The sequence below is a fragment of the Typha latifolia genome, chromosome 3 (genome assembly GCF_019914945.1).
Source record: "Typha latifolia isolate L0001 chromosome 3, TyphaL0001v2, whole genome shotgun sequence".
Classification (NCBI taxonomy): Eukaryota; Viridiplantae; Streptophyta; class Magnoliopsida; order Poales; family Typhaceae; genus Typha; species Typha latifolia.
The window spans coordinates 6576032-6601498 of NC_133088.1; the positions used below are offsets into that span (position 1 = coordinate 6576032).

A 25467-nucleotide genomic window follows, 5' to 3' on the forward strand; every position below is an offset into this window, starting at 1 on the left:
CCATCAGAAACGTATTAAAATCTTTCTACAAAAAGCAAATAAACCCACATAAAATCACTCCTAATGCCAATATACTACTTCGATGCCTGGTACTAGACAACTCAGAAAAATAAAAGTGCACCCCTTCATCGTCTCCAACTAGTTCGCCAATTCCGTTATTCATCTTAAATCATTAATGAGGTGGAAGAGTGAAAACCAAACAATAAGAATCATTTTGCAATTCTGCATGCAAACTTGCATATTAGTAGTGTAGAAAGAGAGAAAGATCAATACCTATTCTTCAAACCATCGGAAAGATTGTGGACAGAATTTTCATTTCAAACCAGCTGAGACAAAATAACATCAATGGTTTCCTGAGAGCTAATGATACAAGAGCATTTGCACAAGCATGTCCCTAAAATTCTACATGATTTCAAACAGCTAACAATGCCTTCTGCGTAATATACAAGGTAGCCATATAGTATTGCAATATCAAGAGGAAACATATTAACCACATGCTAGAGGTGATGATCTCAAGGTTAACGGCATCAACCATTGCAAGCGACAATATCTGATCATCTGAATCATTAGTCTCGGATCCCAAAGATTGGGGCTCATGACCCCTATTATGAGGGCCAGGGTCTTCGTGATCTCCAGAACCTGGAGGATTCTCAAACCGGTCCTGACCTTTCTTCTCATCATTAGAACTTCCAGCACTGCCACCTTTCGAGAAACCTTGTACTAGGTCTGGCTTTGCTTCCACTCCCACTCGTCTCAGATGAAGCTGCTTATCTTTTATGATTAGTTGACAGCAAGAAAGAAGAAATCCAAATATGAAAAGCTTAGAGTACCTGAAGGTATAAGTTAACCTCATCTGGACGTGAAAGAAATGGGAAATCACCTCCAGTTTTCAGGACTGCTCGCCTTGCTCCAGGATATCTTTCGCTTAATTGATCTTTCAATTGTTGAGGAACAGCAGAATAGTCGTTTGTCTGCAAGAGTAGAGATGTAAAATTCACCTAAAACAAAATGCTTGTAGACATCAAGATTTTGACAATTGTTTTTGCAGAGAATCAAAATAAATATCTATGCCTCTTTTTTCTTTTTTCTTCTTTTCCTTTTTTCTTCTTTTCAATGAAAAATGACTTATGCTAAGTCCAGAACATTCTGAACCATAAAGCATGATAGATCTGCATCTGTAGTCACATAACAGATTCTTTTTTGAATCTAATAAACATAATGTTCTCGAAATCATTTGAATATTTGAAATAAAGAATTTCTTCTAACCCTTCTTTCTTTTGAAAGAAATGTTTTACCAAGATTCATTAACATAATTTATCCTGATTACTGCATTCCACTAAAGAAATGACCATATTCAAAAGTTACATTGGCCCATGTACTCTAGCACCCCCAAACCCCTATAAATTCATCACATTCATTGAACTAATATGAAGAGATTATCTTCATCGTGTGTGTGTGTGCGTATATAATATAATATAATATAATATAATATATTCTTTACATACATGCATATGCATATAAGGTTATTATAATGGAATACTTGGTATACTGATTTGCCATCATCACTAGATTAGATGAATTATGAAAATATAGAAGAAATACAAACAATCACTCATAGTACATATACGTATAAATAAACCTATTGAACATATATATATATATATATATATATATATATATATATAATTCTTGTAATTATGTACGTATCTTTTGTAGATATTCTGGTTTCAGGTTTTTTACGGCCTGAGTGTTGATTTCAATACATATAATAGAGTATAATAGTAGACACAGAACCTATAGATGATAGATTAAGTGCGACTCAATTGAGATGATTTCAACGTGTTCAAATTTCAAAGAATATGGCGTAATAAATAAACGTAGGGAAGTGACTTTCTAGATGTAAAAGGGTACCTTGAAGGGAGGGGAAGACCAAAACTGACATTCGAAACATAATAGCCTTAAATTAGACAGCATGGATCCAAGTCACTTGGGGACTGAGGTTGTTCTTGACATTGTGGTTGCCGAATTGCTATTAACTTTGTTAGTTTTAGTTCAAGACTTCAAGTTACGCAGCCTTGGCCAAAGAAAGTTCATTTTGAGAATATCATACAAAGGTCTTCAGCTAAAGAACTGCCCCAAGAAGCAATCCATGCTCTCATAGGTGGACTTGTTCGGTATGTCTAGTATTTGTTGTAGCTCATATGCAGGTTTACCCCATAAGGGACAGCATAGGGACTGCAAAGGCATCGAGATGTGCCTATCTTCTGCCTTCCTCTTCGAGATCCTCACTATCTTTTGACTACAAAGTTGCTTTGCATATATTTTAACAGCTTGTAAATATCAAGTGCATGTGCAACCACACATGCGTCTGCATATCGTATGCACTAACAAACTCCTTGTCTGTCTGCATACCGCAACCTCCTATTAGAACATTGGCTAGGACATAGAAGAGAAGGAAGAATAGCTTGTAGTTCCGGAGAAAGAACATGAGATATTTTACTTTTGCACAATATGGTGTACTATACGAGATCTTTATAATATAGCTATACTTATATCAAGCTAAAACAAAAGTAATATCAAAATATTCAAGAAATGTAGAAATTAAAGAGAGCAAAATTTACTGATCTATCAGTTGATGCCATAAAGCTAATTCATATGTTTCAGTATACTTTTAGCTAAATCATAACATTTAGTGAAAAAGATTACTAGTTTCACGATATAGCATTACAAAAAATTTTCAAACTAGCCTCTGACCACATCAAAATCCCAGCCTTTTTACATTGCCATCACGTCAACTTTTAGATCTTGCAGGATTTTTATTTGAACTTACAACTTGTACACTTTAATTTCAAGCCACATAAAATATTGCTAGGTTATGCCCCTATATGTGCTGTAACACTGGCATTAAAACACATAACAACAAAGACACTAGTTCCAACTATTTCTGTAAGAGAAACTCACACATGGATTGCATATATAACTGTAAACAACAAGAACAGCAACACTAACCAACACATGCATTGCATATACATATATATAGATATACAATAAAGTATAAACATAACTCAGAAGATCTATTGCAAAATGAAATATTGGTGACATACATCCATAATAGTGATGAAAGAATCTGAGAGTAGGAGGGGACCAACTGATGCCACACTCGCATTTAAAGTTAACCTTGAAGAAAGGTCCTCTCTTGACAATGTCTCAACCTGAAATTTAATAGATCCAGTTGTCATCATGGACATAATAACTGCAATTTGTGTAAATTAAAGTGCTTTTTAAGAGGAGGAAGAAAGAAAAGTATTATAACTAATTGCACTAAGGTTCTAAGTATTAGTTTTCAGATGGGGATTGGGTGTTTGAAAAAACAATACATATTGGCTATATCGGTCTTCCGTTTCGGACGATTCCGTCGGGATCGGCCATATCAGTCTATCCATTTCGGTGATATCGATTGGGATTGCCCATCATTTCAATCCATGGTACTAACTGTTTTCAAATTTACATCCAAACTCGAACAAGCATGCTTGGGCTACAAGTCTACAACATGACTTACTATAGTGCTTTCCAACTTCTATCTCGATAAAGCTAGTACTTCCAGCAATATCATTCATACCAGCATAATCTCCCTTCTATAACCATTTATATGGGCATTTTCTGGTATATTACTTATTCTTGTACTGAATGCACAGATACATTAACATTAGCACTGGAGTGATATATACAAGCAGCATCCCTGTAGATTATTTTATGTGACTGGACCATATAATATTCATATAAGTTGCCTACCTATGGCCACACATACCCATATTAATATCAAGCAATACGAGGTGAAGCACAAGTACACACCTTACAACATGTATAAAAGTTACACCCGGATCCTCATTTCCGATCTATGACATGGGTTTCTTTTGATAGGTTGACTATAGAAAAGTGAGAGAAAGCAATGTACATCCAAAAAGGACATACATTAGTAAATAGATTTTCAGTATTAATTATTTAATAACTAGAATTACACTATAAATATATTTTATGTGTTGCTTGAGTTTTCTATTTAAATTCCGGGATCCACAAAACCACTGAAACTCCAGTCATATATGTATCAGATACTATATCAGATAAATACTTCACGGATACATATCCTATATCTACAAAATTAGTAATCTCTAAGTATATACATATATATTGTGTGTATGAATAGTGATATAATCATATATGAAAGAAACAGAAAAAACAAAAATTAAAACTCAAGCAGGAGTATGGGTTGAACATGAGATCTAAGCAAGAGTATGGGCTTAATTTGACTCCACTAGCCAGCTAAAAAAGCAAGTCAGCAAATAGTTATCTACCGATAAAGATATAAAGTTGATGTTTTATCTTCCCAAGCAAGCCATTTTCCCTACTGCCACTTGATGCATCTTTGATAGAGCAAATTTCAACACCAGATAGAGAAGAAACTCTTGTATCTGCATTACTAAAGACTCGGCCACACCAGAAAGAGGGCCAATCGGCTACCGGGCATTGTGCCGATGTGAAGCCCTTTTTTTTAATTGTTTTCTATTTTTATCAATCATCATTAAATTAATTTTAGTCATTTTCTTAACAAACATGATATGACACTTGGAGCCTATTTTTTTAAAACTTTTTTTTTATTTTCATCAATCATTATTAATTAACTACTAGTCAAGCTAGATCTACATGACCGATTACTAGTCGAGTTAGATCATCTTCATGATTCATTGATCCCTTAGAAGGCTTAGATAAAATTGATGATGATGATGATGGTAATGGTGATGATGGTGATAGTAATAATGACGAGACCTAGTCTGATGGTGGTGACAGAGATGAGACATGCGTCCTTGATATATAAATTTCTCAGAGAAGTATTATTTTTACAGAGGAAAACTTCATACATTCCACCCAAGATCAAGACCATAGGTTTAGATTTAGACAACCACGGGAAGAATTTATTAGAGACAGAAGGAAAGGGCTCATGTCAAGCTCAATATTATTACAGCTAGATGAGCGAAGGACTTAAATCTATAAGTAGCATAACATCAGAAGAGGTGCGCCCACACGATGGTATGAGTTCATCATCATTACCATTATAACAATCACACACTAGAGTCACAACACTCTTATGTACTTCATATCCACAATCTATATGCTTGTGTGCCGGTGCTGGTGGTAGTTGTTTTCATGCATGTTCACTATCCATATCATATCATAGGAGAATTGCAATTCCTAGTTGTATGGAGACTATGTGAGACATTACAACGAGCAATATTATCAATGGATGAGTTTTGAAAATTATCGATAGTATTTAATGCAATATTCTCGTGTTATTCTTACATCGACAAATAAAGTTTTTGATCCTTCTCGTCATTCTCCGTTTAACTAGATATTAATTTTAAATATTAAACTATAATAAATTATTATTATGTGTTGAATATTATTGTGTTCGATTATATTATAGAGTATTCAATCATATTGTGTGTTAAATAATATTTCTATTTAATTGTCGCTTTATCTTTAACAAAATAGGTTATTTATAAAAATAATTTAAAGATAAAACACTATAATTTAGGTTTTAATACATATATTTAAACTAAAAATTAAAAATTGACATGCCGGAAACCCCAAAATATCTTTAAATATCCTAACATTTTTATTAAAAATATTGTAAATACATGCCAATGACACGTAGAGGTGCGTCGAGGGCATGCAAATGGTGGCACGGCACAGCACATGCCACTAGCACAACATAGCACGTGCCACTAGCACGGCCATCGTTGATTAAAATAACTCCTACTCCTACCTCAGGTGATGCCCATTACACCCTCACCTCTTCTTTTCTCCTCTACAACCCTTTAACAACTCTCAACCAAGGTTCCAAAGCTCAGTATTAGGATCGGGATCAGCCATTCGAAAAAACGATATGTATTGGCCGTCTTGGTCATATCGACTGTATCGGCCACCCATATCGAATCAGACTATTTATTAATCATATAAATTTTAAATCTTATTTAAAAATATGGAAAAATTTCTAAAAATTTAGAAAAATGATAAGAAAATAATAATTATTCACATATGAGGTCTAAAAACTAAATATTGTATTAACTTATTCAAAACATTGATGAATACCGAGTTAGCTCTCCTTTCTTTTTCCCCTTCTCTCTTTTCCTCCCTTTCCCTATTACTACCAAGGCAAAATTTTTTTTTCTAATTATCTTTCATTTCTTCTCTCTACCTTCTCTCTCTCTTATTGCCACAAGGCATTTTTTTATTTCTTCTCTCTCCTTTCCTCTTTCTTTCTCTCTCTATCTCTCTTTTCCTCCCTCTCTTACTGTTGTAAGGTAATTTTTTTTATCTGATTTTTTTTTCACTTCTTCTCTCCCTTCTCTTTCCCTCTCAATCTCTTCCTCTCTCTCTCACTCTCCACTCTCTCTCTCATCTCTATTACTACAGCAAATATTGAAGGAGAGACGAGAGAGAGTGGAGAAAAGAAAGAAAGGATGAAAAAGAGAGGGAGACGCTAAAGGGAGAGAAGTAGAGAGAAATAAGAGAGATGGGGCACCGATGAGAGAAGAAATGAAAAAAAAAATAGAGAGAAAAGAGATGGAGTGAGAGAAGAGAGAGGGAGAGCACATATCGGGCGGGATCAGCTGATCTGATCGATACTTGGCCAAAACTAGTCACTAGACTAGTTTCGGCCCTGGATTGGAATGACCGATCCCGATCCGCTTCGGCCGATCCCACTCAGGATCGGCCAATACTTGGAACCATGCTCTCAACCATCTAGAGATTCCAGATCATTTCATGCACCATGCCTAAAATTGATCCCTTCATGCACCATTTTCATCCTCTTTTTTGGAGGTATGTTTGTCTTACTCTATCATTTTAATGCTCCTCTTTCCCCTTGGTAGCATCAGGCATCTCATCTCCCATTTATCTTTTCTCATCCTCCAATTTATCCACTTTTACTATTTGTAAGAACTTATGTACATATTATGTTATTATGTTTGCTGAATTACTTCTTTCATTTCTTTGTTTTAATCTGATACAATAGATTGCTATCAAGTTGCTTCCTTGTTCCTTGATGCAATAAGAGCTGCTCCTAACTCATTCTTTCCTTGGATACCCTGAGTTGAATTGTTGAACAGCTTTTCACCAAAATATGGCAACTCAATGTTTGAATGGAGCTCCACATTGTAACCTGGAGCAATCAACTCCTTGCCAAACACTATTCAGTCATATAATAAGAAGCATATGGTGATCTACATGATAGGCCAACGAAGATGTGACGATACTCCAATTCTCGTCTAGTGCAATAAATTTTAATTATAGAGTCAACTTTTCCATTTGTAGAAGTCATGATTATTCCTCGAGGTTTCAAGCAAGCAGAATTTAAACCAAAAAAAATTCAGGTAGTTTGCTTAGCTGGTCTATTAGTACAGATATTTTGTACTACAAAGTAAAAGCCGAGTATGAACAACAAGAAGCTGTCATTGTTTTGATAACTAGAAGTACAGTCCTTAGTCCAAGAATACCATGAATCTTGATGAAATCCAATGGTTGAAGTTAATTTGTAATTAATTTTTATTCCTATAAGTCCATTGTTCTGATATCTATTGAAGTTAATTTGTAATTATATTTTTATAAGTCAAAGAGCCAAGTAAACAAAAGGTCTTGTAAGCCCAAGGATCATGCATGAAGTGATGCGGATATTACTGATAGGACACGATGACATGTGTACCAGCATAGGAGGCATCAACATTTGATGATCCCTTCTATAGAGATTTGGTTTTGGTCGAGCTTATTTATTACGTGATATTTATGATTGATTTTATATTTTTATTTATTTAGGGTGTCTTTTGCTTATTTCTATTGTGAGTCTATATACATAGACCCATTGTATTTTCTTTTGAGGTAAATGAAGATTATTTGAATTGCTCTCATTTGTAGAAATTGGTGTGAAACTATTTTAAAGGTGAGTGTGAAACCTCATTCCTTTTCTCTCTTTGTTTCCTCCTCTATCTCATTCTCTCCACCACATTTTGCATCATGAAGTCATGCAAAAATTGAAAGAGTAATGAATCTCAAGAGTCACTAGGAAATCTAAGAGTCATCTATGTATCTATAAATAGAGTGGACAATGTCTAACAAATTTGGTATCAGAGCAAGTTTTTCCTCAAATATTATCCCATGGTAGCCACTACATCAACAATATTTGTGAGAACCAAAAAAAAAAAAAAAATTTGAGAGAGAAGAGGGTGCATGTGTGTGCAGCCCCCCTCCCCTCTCCCTCCCTGGCACGTGACGAGGCAGCCGCGGAAATCTCGCCGAATCTAAATCAAATTTAGATTTGGATTCTTAACCTATAAATTAAACCCTAACTCTCTTTCTCTCTCCTTAACCCCCCAGCCTCCTTTCCCTCTTCTTCTCCTTTGTTTTCTTCTTCCTTATCGTCGGAATCACGACGTGGGTTCGGCCCGTCGGAGCATCGCCGGAGTAAATAGGGACCATCACGCTCCTCCTCGGTAAGCCCTCTCTCATTCCTCTAGTTTAATTTCAATTTAATGAAGTAAATTAGAAATACTTAATTTCGATATTGCGGCCTCATCGGCCGACGGCTTCGGGTCGCTACTACCCCATCACCGAAAGCTTTGTGCTTTAAGCTCGGTATCGATGATGTCTTCTAGGAGGCCCTCGTGGCTCGGGTTATGTTCGGCCATGGGTGGGAAGTCTTCCACTATTGGTCGCCGTGATCGACCTTCCCTCTAGTATAGGTCGTTAAGGTCGCTAGGAAAGCTTTCGACAAGGTCGATAGGCCGACGACGACAATGGTTGCCGGCGATGCTCTCTCTCCCTTCCCTTTCCTCATCTCTTCTTTCTCCCTCACCGATCTCATTAGGGAAGAAGAAGGTTGGGCTCAGGTTCAACCCGAGCCAACAATTTTCTTCTCTCGAGTTCAAGTCTAGGTTGCGGACCTGACCCGACCTGACTCGACCTGATCCGACCCTCTAGCTTTAAGTCATGGGCTGCAGGCTGACCTGCAGCCCATGACTTGTTGGCTTTGGATTGGGCCTTAGCCTAACCCAATTAGCATGAAGTGGAAAGGTGGGCTACGGGCCAATTGCAGCCTAATCCAATCCAATGGGTTTTGTTCAGCTCATTATAGTCATTTATTTAGTTTTAAAAATTCATAAACTTAATTAGGGATAAAAATTAAATTATGGTTACTTTTGTATTGTTTAAAGGTGGTGATTTTCAGCATGTGGACTAGAGACTAGAAATTTCAATTATCTAACCTAGACTCAGATGAGTAGGTTCACTCACATATTTATTTTTATTATACTTCGTACCCTTGTCAGACCATGTAATTTGATGTGTGCAAATTGATTTATTTCATTCTTACGTACAAATTTAATTGTTACATTTCCTGTATGCATTTAATCATTACACTCAGTGCATCGCCATACCTTATGCAAATTATAAATTTTAGTGAAAAAAATAAAACTAGTATTAATATAACTTAGAGAACAATCTCAATATAAATTGCTTGCAGCTTTCTATGGTGACTCAAGTCTATCTAGAAGTCCAGAGGAAAGTTCTATATCAAATTACTGCGGTGACTTTCTTAGGTGACTCTGGTGGGGTTAGGAAACACTCTAAGGATGAATGAGAAATTTTCTAGGTGACTCTAACCTCTCTCAACGGTTAGTGGAAAAGGCAGAGTGTGTTGATCACATAGTGATACCATCTGATTGCCCTAACCGGATCAGATATGAGGAAAAGTCCCAAGCATCATCTCGATGTGACTTCTAGTTAATGTGGATTCACAAGGTATAGATTCATTGAGACAAATAACATTATAAACATTGGAAAAATGTTAATATGTTGAAACTGAGCAAGGCTACAAGTTATGACTCTTTATTGTTATCATTGTTATTATTTAAGAGCATGCCTGTTAGAAATTGTTATTTATGTTGTTGAACTTGGATTTTATTTAATAAAATATAAAATTGTAGAATTATTTGGTTTTCGAGTAGATTCCACTCTCTGAGCTATAGTTGTTGGCTCATGAATTTTTTTTTTAATTTATCTTAGGTAATAGTCAGCGTGGTGACTAAGCAAGATGCACCGAAACCCTACCTCCACTTAGAACTTACCTATTTACCTTTCCGCTCTCTTTTGGATTTATGTTTTAGATTAATTATTAATTTATTTCATTTAGAGACAAGCAATGATATTGTTTTATATTCATTGCAATTAGTTTAAATTTAATAAAATAGATCTTTTTCGTTTATCTATCCTTGCCATTGTACACTTAGGTACCTACCTATCATGGCCGATCATAATTCCGATTTCAGGTCGTGACAATATTTATATATTCCACAACTCAAATTTCTATTTTTGAAGGAGAGTATTATGACTATTGGAGTAGTCAAATGTAAACCATGTTTACTTCCCAAGATCTTTGGGAGGTAGTTGAGAGCACCTACCTACCCTGAGCCACCTCAGAAAAGAACCTCTTCAAATTGGATGGATGCACAACTTCAATATAATAGGCTTCTATCAACTAAGATGCAAGTGCACTTCGCTTCGTCTAGCAAGGGAAAGTAAATCTATCTACCCTCGGATATTTGGTGCCAATAAAGCAAAGGAAGCTTAGAATATCTTAAAAAATGAATTTCAAGGAGATGAAAAGGTAATATCTATAAAACTGCAATCCTTCTGCAGAGATGTTGATAATATCTCTATGAAGGATAGTGAAAGCATTCAAGAGTTTTTATCAAAGGTAGCAGAAATTATCAACCATATCCAAAGCTATGGAGATACAATTGCAGACAAAAAGATAGTGTAAAAGGCACTTCGTAGTCTAGAACAGGACATGGGAGCTTGTAGACTTGCCAAAAGGAAAAGAAGTGATCAGGTTAAAATGGATATACAAGACAAAGTTTAAAGAAGATGGATCTATTCAAAAATATAAAGCAAGGCTGGTTGCAAAGGATTATTCTCAACAACCCGGAGTAGACTTCACTAAAACTTTTGCCCTAGTTATGGAGACAATTCGCACAGTTCTTGCCTTGGCAGCTCAATGGGAGTTGAATGTTTATCAACTTGATATAAAATCTGCATTTCTCAATTGAGAACTTGAAGAAGAAGTATATATTGAGCAACCACAAGGCTACAAGGTGAAAGATCAAGATGATAAAGTATACCGACTTCAAAAGGCTCTTTATGGCTTGAAACAAACGCCACGAGCATGGAATAGCAAGATTGATAGATACTTCTATCAAAATGGATTCCAAAGAAGCTCAAGTGGACCATCACTATAAGTAAAGAAAATAGGTATTGAAGATCTTCTCATAGTATGTTTATATGTTGATAATTTAATATATTTGGGCACTAATATGAAATTGATTAAAGATTTCAAAAGAAAATGATGACGGAATTTGAGAGGACAGACTTAAGTCTTATGAAATATTTTCCTAGAACCCAAAGAAGCCCAAGTGAACCATCACTATATGTGAAGAAGATAGGTATGAAAGATCTTCTCATAGTATGTTTATATGTTGATGATTTAATATATTTGGGCACTAATATGAAATTGATTGAAGATTTCAAAAAGAACATAACGATGGAATTTGAGATGACTAACTTAGGTCTTATGAAATATTTTCTCGAAATCCAAGTGAAACAAGCAAAAGGGGAGATTTTTCTCTCAAGAAAAATGTATTGATGATTTATTACAGAAATTTCAGATGTATAAGTGCAAACCAGTGGCAACTCGATAGCCTTAAATGAAAAGTTGCAATAAAATGATAGTGCAAAAAATGCAGATGCAAAAAGTTTTTAGGAGCCTTGTTGGTTCATTGATATATCTTACTAATACTTGACCTGATATTATGCAATCTATTAGTCTTATTTTCAGGTTTATAAAGGAGCCAAGCAAGCTTCATTATGCAGCAGATAAACGAGTGTTGAGATATCTTCAAGGAACGAAGAAGCACGGAATCATATATTTGAAAGAAAATGATAATGAGCAATTTGGATTTATAGATCGTGATTGGGCTGGTTCATTAGATGATCGAGAAAGCATATCAAGCTATATATTTTGTCTTGCCATAAAGGTAATATCTTGGGGCTCAAAGAAGCAAAAGACTGTCGCCTTATCAAAATAGAATCAGAGTATATTTCTACAACAGAAGCAGCATGTGAAGCTATATGGCTAAGAAGAATACTTTCAGATTTAAAGGAACTACAACAGCAGCCAACTATAATTCATTGTGACAATATGTCCACAATTGCTATGACAAAAAAACCCAGTATATCATGCTAGAACAAAGCATATAGAACTTGGACATAATTTCATTAGAGATTTCGTGAATAAAGGAGAAATTGTATTGATGTTTATCAACACAAATAACCAACTAGCAGATTTTCTCAAAGGCCGTGACCACCGAGAAATTTGAGAAGTTCAAGAAGTTGCTAAAAATTACAAATTAAGAGGGAGTGTTGAAGTTAATTTGTAATTAATTTTTATTCTTGTAAGTCCAAGAGCCAAGCAAACAAAAGGTTTTGTAAGCCTAAAGGTCATGCATGAAGTCATGCAAAAACTAAAAGAGTTATAAATCTCAAGAGTCACTAGAAACTCTAAGAGTCATCTAAGTATCTATAAATAGAGTGGACAATGAGATCAACGAGATATATGAGATCAAGTCTTTGGTAACATCTACTTTTCCAAAAAATCTTCAGAATATTTTCATGCTTTTATCACTTGTCTTTAACAATATCTATTAATCATTCTTCTTCACATACCAAAACATATTCCAGTCAGATTAGTAGCTAGTATTCATGACGTCTACATGTGGTAAGATGCTGATAATAAAGATTTTGTAGAAATTACCCAACCATTTGAAGAACATAAATAGCATGTTTAGGATTTTAATATGAAGATTAAACTATGCTGACGTAAAATGACTACCCACTAACACCAAGAATTTCTTGGTTATCTAGACAAGCAGTAAAAGTAAGGAAGATAATGAATTTATAATCTAGCCATTCATATTTGATTAAAGGTGAAAGGTATTTAACTATTGAAGTTTGATATATTAGCACGTAACACTTGTAGAACTTCACTTATTATGGGATTAACATAGTTGGGAAGTATAGACATGCATCAAGGTGTCTAGTTCAATTATATGAAAATCAAGGAAGTGGACAAGGAACAAAATATAGAAGAAATAAGTTTGTTGAGTCCCTCTTCTCTCTAGATGCCTTTTCCTGAAGCAAACTAGATCCCCAATTATTTTTTGAGTTTCATCTTACTCTCATGTTACTCATAAAGTCAGAAGCAAGAATGGTTACTAAGTATTAACTCCTAGTCAATAAGGCAATATTCCTACCACAACAATACTTCTCCGTGTGTCCATGCCTTACGGTTAAAAGGAATCTCCATTACATACTTTGCTTTTGGAGTTATTAAGAATTAAACCCTGTCATTTCAATAGTTTAATTCAACCCCAGAAATTTTCACTAAATCACCAAAAACATCCAGAGAAACAATTACATGTCATTATATTTGCAAAAGAAAAACACCCTGAGTAGGGTGTTTGTGGTCATTTACTGAAAAATGCAGAAGCTGAATAAAAACATGAAAGGGAAGGTGTAAACCTTTATTAGTATGTTGTGAAATGGAAAAAAAAATCCCTAGAAAGTATTTCAGCTGATAAAAAATATCAACTATAGAAATCAAAGCTCACATAATGCAGAAACACCTGGAGAGTTAGCATATGGACATTTTACATAATCCTGGAATGATATTTAAAGCGTGAGAATATAGCGATATATTGTTATGTGCACCTGGCCAACAACAAAGTCCACAGAGTCCGCTATGAAAGGTTCATGTGGACCATCACGGATTCCTGTTAAGATGTATCGCTTCAGCAAAAAAGAAGGGGTCCAACTAACACTGCGACATCAAAAAAATAATTGTCGGATTGGAAGGCTTGAAAATATCAAGATCTAAGGAAAAGAGAAATATTAGAATCCGGAAATGGTGGCTTCTATTTCTCAGGATGATAACAAACATAATATAAGACAAAAATGCTTAAAAAGGAAAATTAAAAAGAAGGGACAGCAAATAGTATTAATGAACATAATCCACCTTGGATGGAAATTTCGAACTTCCATTGGATATACAAAATGAGAGACTAACCAAAAGCTATTTCTAGGTGACACTGCAGCCTATGCTTTGACAAATAGTGTCTTCCCATTGTGATTGATTAATATCAGAGCATCAGACATGCCTAGAATTTCTGACATGTCTCTAGGACAATACATCACTCAAAAATGGAATATGCATGGTGTCAACATATGCGTAGAAAGAAATCCAAGTTTGCACTCAAGGGTCATTTTGACACGATAAGTGATTTTACCTTTCTAGACTACCATGAAAGTAGAAATATTTAAGCAATCAAGTACTTGAGCCGATGCTGTAATTGTCATACAGTAACTGTAATTATATATTCTCATACGTGATCCTTTGGATGATTCAAGTAGTTAAAATGAATAAAACCTGATAAGATCTCATAGATTAGCCAAAACTACCTCGATTACCATTATTTTGGTAATGATAGGATCTGCTGACATCGAGATGTGAAGTGAAACTTAAGTAATTGCTCTTTCTCAAAGCTGAATTAATTTCAGCTAAGAATCTCCACAAAAGACTCAAATCAACTCAACACCAAAGTCAAACAGAGATCTGATATAAGGCAGTAGTCTTGAAAGGCAAACAGGTAAAGAGCAGTAAAATAATATTTTGATTAAAGAAATAGATGTTTATTCTGAAAAAAGTTGAGAAAGAAGTTGAAGGGTTACCAACATGGATTGACTGGAAAGGAGGGATCAGATGATTAGGCATGGTGCAAAGACAGAATGCAAGAGTAGCCTGTACCTTCAGATCTTCATCAAAATCTCCCTTTGAAGAAAGGAAAAAGAGAAAGAAGAAAAGAGTATTTTAACTAGCAGCAGCGATTAAAATTTGTATCTTCAAAGCTACCAAGTGACTGGGTTTCATGTTCTAGATTGGTTTATTTGACTTGGGAAAGAGAATCAAAGAGATGGAAGCAAATAGAAGCAATTATAAATATAAAGCCCAAGATGGTTTATAATTCTGAATAGAGGAGTTATCTTTTGATACATTTAAGTGAGGCAAGAATTAGGAGATGGAACAGATCCCACTAACTTAAGAATGCTGTCAGATGATGGGACATTCTCATTGGTAACATCTGATGTTTCTCATAATGTTGCTTCCTGTAATTAAGTTGCATAAGCAATATAATACTCCTAATCTGCCTAATGAGAGAAGGTGATCTAAGATAAACTTTAATTAATTTGCTACCTTATCCAAGTAATGAAAAATTCAACACGAAATGCCAGAGGCTTTTTCACAGACAAAAACTGAATTAAGGTATATTGTATGATAAATGAATAGATTCATGCAGCAAATTGCTCGCAGTCAATAAACAGAAATAATCTAAAAGGATGACGCTCCTTGAAAATGGCACAGATTAGCAGATTCACCAAATGAATAAATTTAAACTGCCATACATCAAGCATGAAATCAGACTTTGGAAGGAAAACTACTATATGCTCAGACAAAATTAGAAATTACAGGTATACAAAACTAAAAAATAAAGGGATGACAGGCCATAAAACAAAATATGAGAATCTTGTGCTGCCAGCAGATTTACAGAAAGGTCACTAATGCGGTAACATAAGATAAGTATAGTATATTAACTTGTATAGTATAGTTACAGAACGCCATTTTTTATAATGCAAGATGAGAATGCATACATTGGTGACCACGGCATGGCAGTTGCAAATTTGTGAGTCTCTAAAAACGAGTTTGACAGGACCAATGATTTTACCCGCCGTGGACGGTGTTGAGCAAATATCTGTGCAAGAAATCCTCCAAGTGATGTTCCATAGATATGTACCTACTTATAGAAATAGGGGTTAGTTGAGAATATTACTTTTGATTTGATATCATATACACCAAGAAAGATGGGGATCTGAGTTAGAAAAATTAGTGAAAAACCACACACACACACAGAAAGTCTGTCATATCATTTATTTAATAATTAACTAAATGATGGTTCACAGCAATGTTTATCATGTAGTGCTACCAAACTTTGACTGTTCTACTTTTCACATGCATAAGTGAAAGGCATCAAAGAGGATCATTAATTCAGGACTGTTTGTCCAGCAGAGCAAGTTTTCTACATCCTATATACCTCAAATTTTATGGCATGCTTTATCCTACTCATGGATGTCATTCCCATCAGCACAGTCGGCACAGGTCGATACATGCCATCCTAGTGAATTATCGGCACCGATATGAGGAGAGTATCTCAATACTCCCTTATGACCACCCATGCCAGTGAATTCCACTACGAATTAAGCATATTTTATTTTAAACAAAGCTAATTTAGCATCTTCTTCATCGCTTTTGATACCTCTTTTCGTTGTGGTGCTCAATCTATATATATTATTATTATTCAAATTTAAAGCAAAAGAAAATTTCAGTTTTCTCTAAGAAAATTAGGAAGCATGATGAGATTAAAACTTAATTGCATATGTTACACAAATATCTAATATTGGAAGACTTTTTATTAGCCCTTAAAACCTATTTCAAGGCCCACAGAGGTTTAAAGATTGTTTGTTTTTATATGTCAAGACTATTTAGTGTGCCAAAGATACATCGACTTGGCACGACACATGCCAGCGATGCATACCATGCCGAGCCAAGGTCTGCAAGCCTTCTATCTTTGGCACGACAATCCTTGACTATACTTAATAGGGTGTCATGTATATATTGTCAATAATAGATCTTCAACCATAACATAAGCAACTAATTTAAACCTAGCAGCTAAGATGCAAACATAGATCCAAGGAATTGATGAAAGATCGATATTTCTCACAGATTAAATTAGTTAAAAAAAAAAGTGTTACAGATGCAGCATACAAGTATGAACCATCATGCGTTCATTAACATGATTTATAAGTCCTATGACAAAATGAGCAAGATCAAGGTTCAAGCAAGAAACACTAAGTAGCCTTTGCTGGAACATATAAGATAACAAGATAAACTTGAAAATTGTTAGCTCGACGCCAGCACTTTAATAGGGCTTATATTGTTGAAAGCAAGCTTAAGGACCTTCTTACTCAGTAAGATGATAGTACCTACTACCCTTTAAGTTTATCTAAGGTAGTGATATCCTATTTGATCAAGTAACAAAAAACCTACAATTGCACATTATACTCTTGCTATCCATGCTCTAACATAGACTTGTTATTCTTGTACTGTATCACTGTCATCCACTCAACAATTACATGCCTAATCACTTGGACATCAACAGGCCCATTATGCACAAACATGCTTATCCTTGTATCATGCCGCATCCCTGCGTGATCTATCCATACAGCATTTCAAGATGTGGCTGCATGATATGTCCAGCCGAGGGATAGCATCGGGATATGCAGTAAGCAGGCTCATATGCAAGAGAATATGATGCTTCTTTTATTAATCTATACTTAAGTTTAATAGTTTATAATCATATACAAAATAAGTAGGAAATGAATGTTGACCAAAGTGTTATAGGGATAATGTGGGTGATAGATGCTCATATTGGTATACTGTACTAATTTTAGTATAATAAGATATTAAAATTGAAAACTGAAAAATAATAATATTGAACCTCAAATAAGCTCTATGTGAGCACTATCTCGGTTGTTTCGATGTGGTGAGAGGCCAATGGATCAGAACCCAAATATGCAACTTCATAGTTCATGTGCAGGCACGTAGTGGTCCTGTATTGTTATAAGCTAGAATGCACATGGACCTCAAGAATTGATGCCAAGAGAAAATGCTTTTCCATATCACACAACAATAACGTCAGGGAAACAAATTTATTCATTTGGCTTCATCTAGCATGATTCTTTAAGAAACATGCAAACATTTTCCCATCAATGATAGGATCTTCTACAACTAACAGATTATAAGGCTTCAAAAGAATTGACAGATTTTATGATAATCTGTCAACAAGATATCAACCCTCTAGAAATTGGTTTCAGATTCCCAATATGAGAAAACTATAAAGAAGGGATGGAAACTGCATGTTGACATGCAAAGTAATCACCTTCTAAATTGCAGCTCTCATGTAACTTAGGAGCGATCCTCTGAATATCTAGACAAATGGTAGTGTAATGGAGAAAGAGTAAAACTTTTGATTCAGCAATCTATCTGACTATCTTCACCTCTAAGGCATAATTAAGACAAAAGGCAACGCTCAATCCTAGAAAGAAGCTAGAGGGTGTCAGTTGGTGTGACTGGTAAGTGTTACCCATGCATCCAAGAAATTGTGTTAAATCCATGGAAACAGTCTATAGCATAAAGTCATGGATTCAGGGATCTCTCTCCCTCTCAGCCAGTCAGCCTAGTCTCACTTTGTTTGCAATCCTTCCCTTGGTCTCCTCTTATGAGCCTCCTCCTCTATCATCATCAAACAACCATTGTGCCAACTTGGAAACATTCTATTAGATCCTTGCCTCCCCCATTGACCCCATTATGCTTGGCACATACTATGGCAAACAACTTATTAAGGATTATCTAGAAGTTCCATATACAATTACAATAACTTCCATTTTCAGATTTTAAGATCACTGAATTTCATTATTCAGAGATATTAGGATTTTGCACAAAATGGTGATCATCCATTTTCTCCCAACATTGCTATTCATCTTATTTGTTCTAAAAATCAAAGTTGTGCATGAGAATAAGAGGTGGTTATACACAAAATAATAATTTTGCACCAACCGTTCAGTTAAAGCTGATGATTTAGCAAATTGGTATCTTTCTATCAGAGCAATTTCACAATAAAAAAGAAATTCGATGTGTTAATGATCATTTTTTTTTAGCTAAGAAAGGTCTTTCCTTCCACTAGAATTGAAGCTTGGCACTTCTCAAAAGAAGCATTTCTTTCTAGAATCTCCAATAGTTTGAACTCAGTATGGAGAATGGGCTGAATGCTGTCAGTTGTTGCTTCATAACCTTAGCAAGATGCCATTCACCTGAATGGTTCTTCTTGTCATCTTTTTCTGACTAGGAGGAAAATCCATGCTTATTATATATAGGCAAAAGAACCTTGTCTGGCCTCACCATCTTGTCCAGTTCTGTAGTTACTGAGCTAACGTTTTGACGCAAGACGAACTTCTTGATCGCAGATTGAGATGAAACATAGCAAAAGTAGCTAACTCAGGGAATCCACTAACCGGGGTATTGGAATCCACCAACAGAACACTCAGTATATCAAAACTCTCAAAATATTTATTCATTGAAAAGAGAGGACTACAACCCTTTATATAGGCAAAGCAAAGCAAAAAACAAACTAACCTTATGAAAATAATCCTGCAAGGTAAGTCAAAATCCTCGTTAAGTCAGAGAGTCATCTCAGCAGCTCTCTTACACTATGAGAGTAAACATGACGAATAGTGGTGTCCACATCAACTCTCCCCGAGTGGAAGAAACTCAATCCAGTCAGGTGGGGGTGTAGGCGACTCTGATTGAACTCTAGGATGTCAGGATCAAACTGTTGTAACTCCTCGTGAGTGAGCCACATATAATCAGACTTTAATCGAGCTTGCTAGCGAACTAAAAAGCGGTGAACTCCTTCTGTAGTAGATGCTATTTAATCATCTAAAATAGCTTTTAGCTTTTCTTATAATGTAGATGGAAAATGAGAAGTGGAGGATGGCAAATCAGGTACGTCTGGAATAATAGTAGCAGATGTAGCATACGGTTCAGCGAAAATATCCATAGGCAGTATGGCTACTAAATCCTCAATATTAAAAGTAGAACTAATGTCATAATCAGAGAGAATGTTGATCACATAAGCATTAGTCTCTATTCATTTTAGAACTTGGAAAAGTCCTGCACTACGAGCATACAACTTCTGAACAGTTCCTAAAGGGAATCGTTTGGGTCTGACATGAATCATAACATGATCTCCTATATTAAACACCTTGACATGCTTGTCAAGTCAGCATGTATTTTACATTAAAGATTATTCACCCCAATTCGCTTATTGATGACATGGGTAAAAGATCTAAAGGTTTACGTACTTTAAAACCATAAACAACTTCATATGAACTCATACCTATAGACCTATTAATAGAGTTATTATATGCAAATTGGGCTACAGAAAGAATGACATCCTAGTTTCTATTATGATCACCCATGAGACATTGCAAAAAATTTCCAAGTCTACGATTGACGACTGCTGATTTGTGAATGATAGGCTATGGAGAACTTCAATTTTGTGTCAACCATGTGCCATAAAGTTTTCTAAAAGTAGCCCATAAAGCAAATATCATAATCAAATACAATAATTTTTGGAAGACCATATAACTTGACTATACGCAAAATACAATTTTTCCTTATATGAAGGATCAGAGGTCTTCACATAAGGAATGAAATAAGTCGTCTTAGAGAAGCGATCCATGACCATAAAAATCGAATTATGTTTTCCAAATGTGTGTGGTAATCCAAGAACCAAATCTATACTCATGTCTTGCCACGAGTTATCAAGCACAGGTAACTGAGTGTAAAGCCCAATGTTTTGTTTTTGATATTTTGCTAGTTGACAGGTTTGACATTGGCCAACTAATTTTGTTACATCACGCTTGAGATTTCGCCAGTGTAATTGATGCTCAACTTTTTCGATAGTCTTATCATGTCCAACATGATCGAACAGGCCATTAATGTGGATCTCCTAAACTAGAAAGTCGCGTATAGATGTACGGGAGCACAAAGCTTGTTAGTTTTAAACAAGTAATCATCCTGGAGTGAATAACTATCTAAAGCTACGTTCAGGTTCTCAACAATGTGAGAACAATTTCTCTAAAGTCAGAACAAGATGTATAGTCTTCCTTTATTATTTTAAATTCAATTACCTTGATGCTAATGGCAAATGGAAGGCTAACTCGTCGGCTAAGCGCATCAGCCGCCTTATTCTCAACTCTAGCTCTATGTTGAGTATAAAAGTGTACTCCTATAAGAACTTGATCAAACAAGCATGTCTCATATTGAGTTTCTTCTAAGAATTCAAGAATCAAAGAGCTTCTTAGTCTGAAAAAAGGATAAATTCATGCAGGAGTAAGTAATGGCGCCAATAGCGCAAAGCTTAAATAATCGCATAGAAGTCCTCATCTTATGTGGAATACTTTTGTTTGGCCTCATTTATTCTCACTAAAATAGGCAACATGATAGCGTTCTTAGCTAAGAACACCGCCAATCCCGATTAACTAGATATCACATTCCACCTCAAAGACTTTGGAAAAGTCAAAAAGATGCATTACAGGTGCTACTGTCATCCTTCTCTTAATTTCTTCAAAAGTCTTACTTACTGACTTGCCTCAATAAAAATCTCATTTCTTCAGCCAAGCAGTGATTAGAGACATGATAGTGCATCCTTTGAATTATGAATTTTTTTTTAATAGAGACAATCTCTATTCTTTTTTTTTCTTGATCTACAATGAGAAGAGTGGTTGATCTATTGAATAACACAACTTATTTTTGATATTTTTGAGCTTCACATGGAGATTTCGCGATAGTGACGAATTATTTTTGTCCCTCATTAATGGTGATCTCCTCGTGCAACTCTAATTCGAAACTCATCGTGCTCGTTGCGCAGCGAACTTCGTAGCGTTTGTGAAGTGATTGCTCAAGCGAAGAATAGATGTGGTGGGGTATAGAATCCAAGAGGTGGAACATCCATAAACTAGGAACTTTAGCTCTGATACCAAAGTTGATGTAGAACAAAGTCCTTGATCGCAGATTTGAAAAGAAACATAGCAAAAGTAACTAAACCTAAGAAATCCACTTGGGGTCTCGGAGTCCACCAACAAAACACTCAATATATCAAAAACCCTCAAAATATTCATTCATTAAAAAGAAAGGACTACAAGCCTTTATATAGGCAAAGCAAAGGAAAAGACCAAACTAACTATGATGCCCTAATAAGCAAAAATGACAAAAATAGCTCCGCGAGGCTAGTCAAAATTCTCGTTAAGCTAGAGAGTCACGAGTGTAGCTCTCTTGTGCCTACGAGAGTAAACATGACGAATAGTGGTGTCCACACCAAATTTAGCTGCAGATGGACTCAAATACATATAAAGTATGGATTCATAAGGATGTGGCACAATACTAGAATGACATGGCTTCTATAACTAACAAATGGCTTGCTTAGAATGATAGCTAACTCCAGAATATCACATACAATACATCTCAAGAGTGAAAAATGGCTTGAATCACAGTGATGAGACTACTTCTCTAAGTTTTCCTAGAAAATTGTTACACTCCATATAGTTAATGATCTCCCTTCTGATCAAAGACAAAAAATATTTCGATGCTATATTCCTATTTATATTAAAAAAATGTCCATCTTCTTATGCATGCAAAGAGAATAGCTACTTTAGATAAAAAGGTTATAAAGATCAAATACAACAATATAGAGTAGTAGCAACATCAAAACTACTTTGTCAAGAAATAACTCAACAGCTTTAAATAAGGAAGAATGAAGAACTAAATACATCATGAGACATCTAGCAACAAAAAAAAAAAGTCAACAACTGAATCTTAAGAAGAAACAAAATTAAAATAAGTTTGATTCCTCACATGATGAATATTCATGGTGTCCAAGAATTTCTCAAATGCATGAATCCACTCATGGTGATTCCAAACACGAGGTATATCAACAGAAATCACTCGATAACCCTGAAAAGAAATTCATGGTCATACATTACTCATTTCTTCAAATTTGGTAATAGAAACAAAATAAGTATATAACAATGCTTTAACAGCATCCCATGAAGGAAACAAGGATTATTGAAATCTACATGTGTAGCAGACTAAGCATGCTAAAGATCCAGTTGGTGAAGAAAAGATTGATACAAAAATAAAATTTGAAGATCAATAGGGCAACTATCGAGCATATCCAAGATCAAAATCAAAGTGTTGTAAATTGACAAAACAAAGTGGGTGAGCCAACTGAATGTGAGCAAAACTCCCTAAAGATTGAAGAAGGCATTCAGTCAACAAACAGTGGAAATAAGTCCATATTTCTACAACCACGTCTCTTTCTTTTCTTGATTCCCTAATTCTCACTTGTTGAGATTTTAGTACCACTCATTTCCATTCTTCCATTCCAATATCTTCCTTCCTTTAAAATGGAATTGTATAATAAAGATTAACTTGGAAGCCCTTTTTTCTCATTCTAGTAGATACAATTCTCTTTGTCTGAATGTGACGAAAATTGCTTTTCAAATTATGAACCAGAAGCAGAGGAGGAATTATTAGCACTTATCAAACACTGAAATTTCGCCATAAACACAGTTTACATTTCTATAAATACACAGAAAATTCCTGCAATAAATTATTTCTGCTATAAGTTTCTACAGCATATGATAAATCTTCTGTCCTAAATATGTCCCATGAGTGTCTAACCAGTGTCCAAATTTATTTTGTATTTTTCAAATATCGGATACTTCTTAGAAGTGTCCAACATGTGTCCAACAAATGTCAGATGCTGGCACGATATGCAATTTGAAGTGTCTGTGCTTCCTAGAATATACATGTATATAGCTTTTGTATATATGTGCATATATATAGTCAGATTTATCTTATATAAGTTAGGCTTTTATGCACTTCTGTATCCCTTTATCCTTTTATGAACTCCAAGGAATGGGATTGTTATATAGAAGAAGAAAGTGAGTCCACATTTAGAAATTCAGCTCACTGTCTCTGTCTGCCCAAGAAAGTGACTTAGCTTAAACATATTTAGGCAGTAAGATTTGTTTTTCTTTTCCTTTTTTTTTCATGCATCTATGCTTCTTTTATTTTTATATCTTGCAATTCTTACAAGTTACAACATTCTGCTTTCTATTTCATAAGCATGTTACATCACACTATATCTTAGTGAAACATCTGCCAAACAATTATCCAGTTCCCTAATTTAGGTAAGTGTATTATTCAATAGTTTTATAAGAATGCAGCATACCAACAAATGATGAAATGAATTAAAGATAAAGTGAATATTGTATACTCTCTAAAGTACCTTCATCGACAAGGACATGATCTGCTTGTAGTATACATCAGCTGTTCCTGCAATTCCAGGAATGCAAACAAGTGGAGGGACAGCCTTGGGACCAAAATCATAGTACCTCCAATGCTTAGACCCAATCTGCAAATAATGCATTGCATCTTAGTAAAGACACCTATAACAACATATACTACTCCAGCATATCAATTTTCTTAACAAGGTTGATCCTGCAGACCAGGATATCCTTAGATCAAAACCGTCACTAAACTCTAACCCACACTACAAAAATGATAATGCCCTAAAATAACTTAGGAATATTAACAATCAGCAATCAACCAGAAGTCTACTATCTAGAAATTGATGTGAAATTTCTATCGACGCAATATTAGGCAACAGGGTCAACAGTAATCTAAACATAAAAGCAGGTCTATAAAACAGAGAAACATAATAACTTTACAGAAGATTAATATATGCTTCACTTCCAATCTCATAGCAGCAAGAATTAATAAATGACGAAACATAAACAACATTAAAGAACTCAATTAGATAACTTAAATCATAGGTGGTATATCAAATAAGATCCGTAATTGGATCCTCCAATTGGATTTGTTGCTGAGTTTCACAAAAGCTCAGGGGAGAAAGAAGACACAGGGAGAGATCTGGTACCGGGATCTGGTGGAGGGGAACGAGGGACTTGAAGTGGACGAAATCTCCCGGCGCCGAGGAGACGCCCTTCATCTCTCTCTCTCTCTCTCTCTCTCTCTCTCTCTCTCTCCACTCGACGATAAAAGGAACGGAGAGAGGAATAGAGGAGAGATCAATGATTGCTAAATCTATTCTAGGAGGGGGCAGAGTGGGAAGACGACTTTGGGTTGAAGGGGGAGGGGGGTGTATTTTGGGTAAATGGAAACAAACAGAGATATATGAGTTTTAGCTTAGCTGTCACGAAAGCTAGGGCCAAAGGCGACTTAAATAATTCGTGCTACAAACCAACCTGGACACGACCCGGAAGCTCTGTTTTGCTAGCGTGGGAGAGACCCGCACCTGTCAGTCAACTGGGACGAGGTGGGGGTGGGGCCCACAGAATTAAGAATTAAAGATAGCGCGATTATGATCATGGAATGTGCGCGATCATGCATTAACGTGAATTCGAGAAAGCGATAGGACCGACTAATCCGGGGGTTTAACGCCCTACAGCTGGCGGTGCACGGAGGAGGAGTTTGGTGGATTTTTCTTGCAAAACTTGACTTTTTTAATTACAAAAAAAAATTATTTTGAAAACCCTCCTTGTTGCAAT

The 25467-nt window shown here is 35.4% G+C and overlaps 1 protein-coding gene across 2 annotated transcripts; it reads right to left on the reverse strand.

Annotated features, from left to right (window-relative positions):
- Nucleotides 1–276: 276 nt before the first annotated feature.
- On the reverse strand, nt 277–25111 carry LOC140784248 (uncharacterized). 2 transcript variants are annotated; one of them, XM_073131529.1, is made up of 9 exons: nt 24837–25027; nt 24186–24311; nt 22748–22846; nt 15942–16010; nt 14890–14989; nt 13873–13934; nt 3105–3212; nt 831–971; nt 277–763 (listed from the first exon to the last, which is right to left on the reverse strand). In XM_073131529.1, the coding sequence occupies exons 1-9, from the start codon at nt 24906–24908 to the stop codon at nt 413–415; spliced, it is 1128 nt and encodes a 375-aa protein (XP_072987630.1). In that variant the 5' UTR covers nt 24909–25027; the 3' UTR covers nt 277–412. The 2 variants fall into 2 exon arrangements, with proteins under 2 accessions (XP_072987630.1, XP_072987629.1); XM_073131528.1 differs by lacking the exon at nt 14890–14989 and having other exon boundaries at nt 13873–13981; nt 15868–16010; nt 24837–25111.
- Nucleotides 25112–25467: the final 356 nt, after the last annotated feature.

Excerpts from the sequence above, each read along its gene's own strand:
- LOC140784248 (XM_073131528.1), bottom strand. The coding sequence starts at position 24,908 with ATGAAGGGCGTCTCCTCGGCGCCGGGAGATTTCGTCCACTTCAAGTCC. Across the intron at positions 13,982-15,867 it reads GCCATGCCGTGGTCACCAAT|TGTTAGTTGGACCCCTTCTT; the intron begins GTATGCATTCTC and ends TTGATGTCGCAG. Across the intron at positions 972-3,104 it reads CTTTCATCACTATTATGGAT|ACAAACGACTATTCTGCTGT; the intron begins GTATGTCACCAA and ends CTACTCTTGCAG.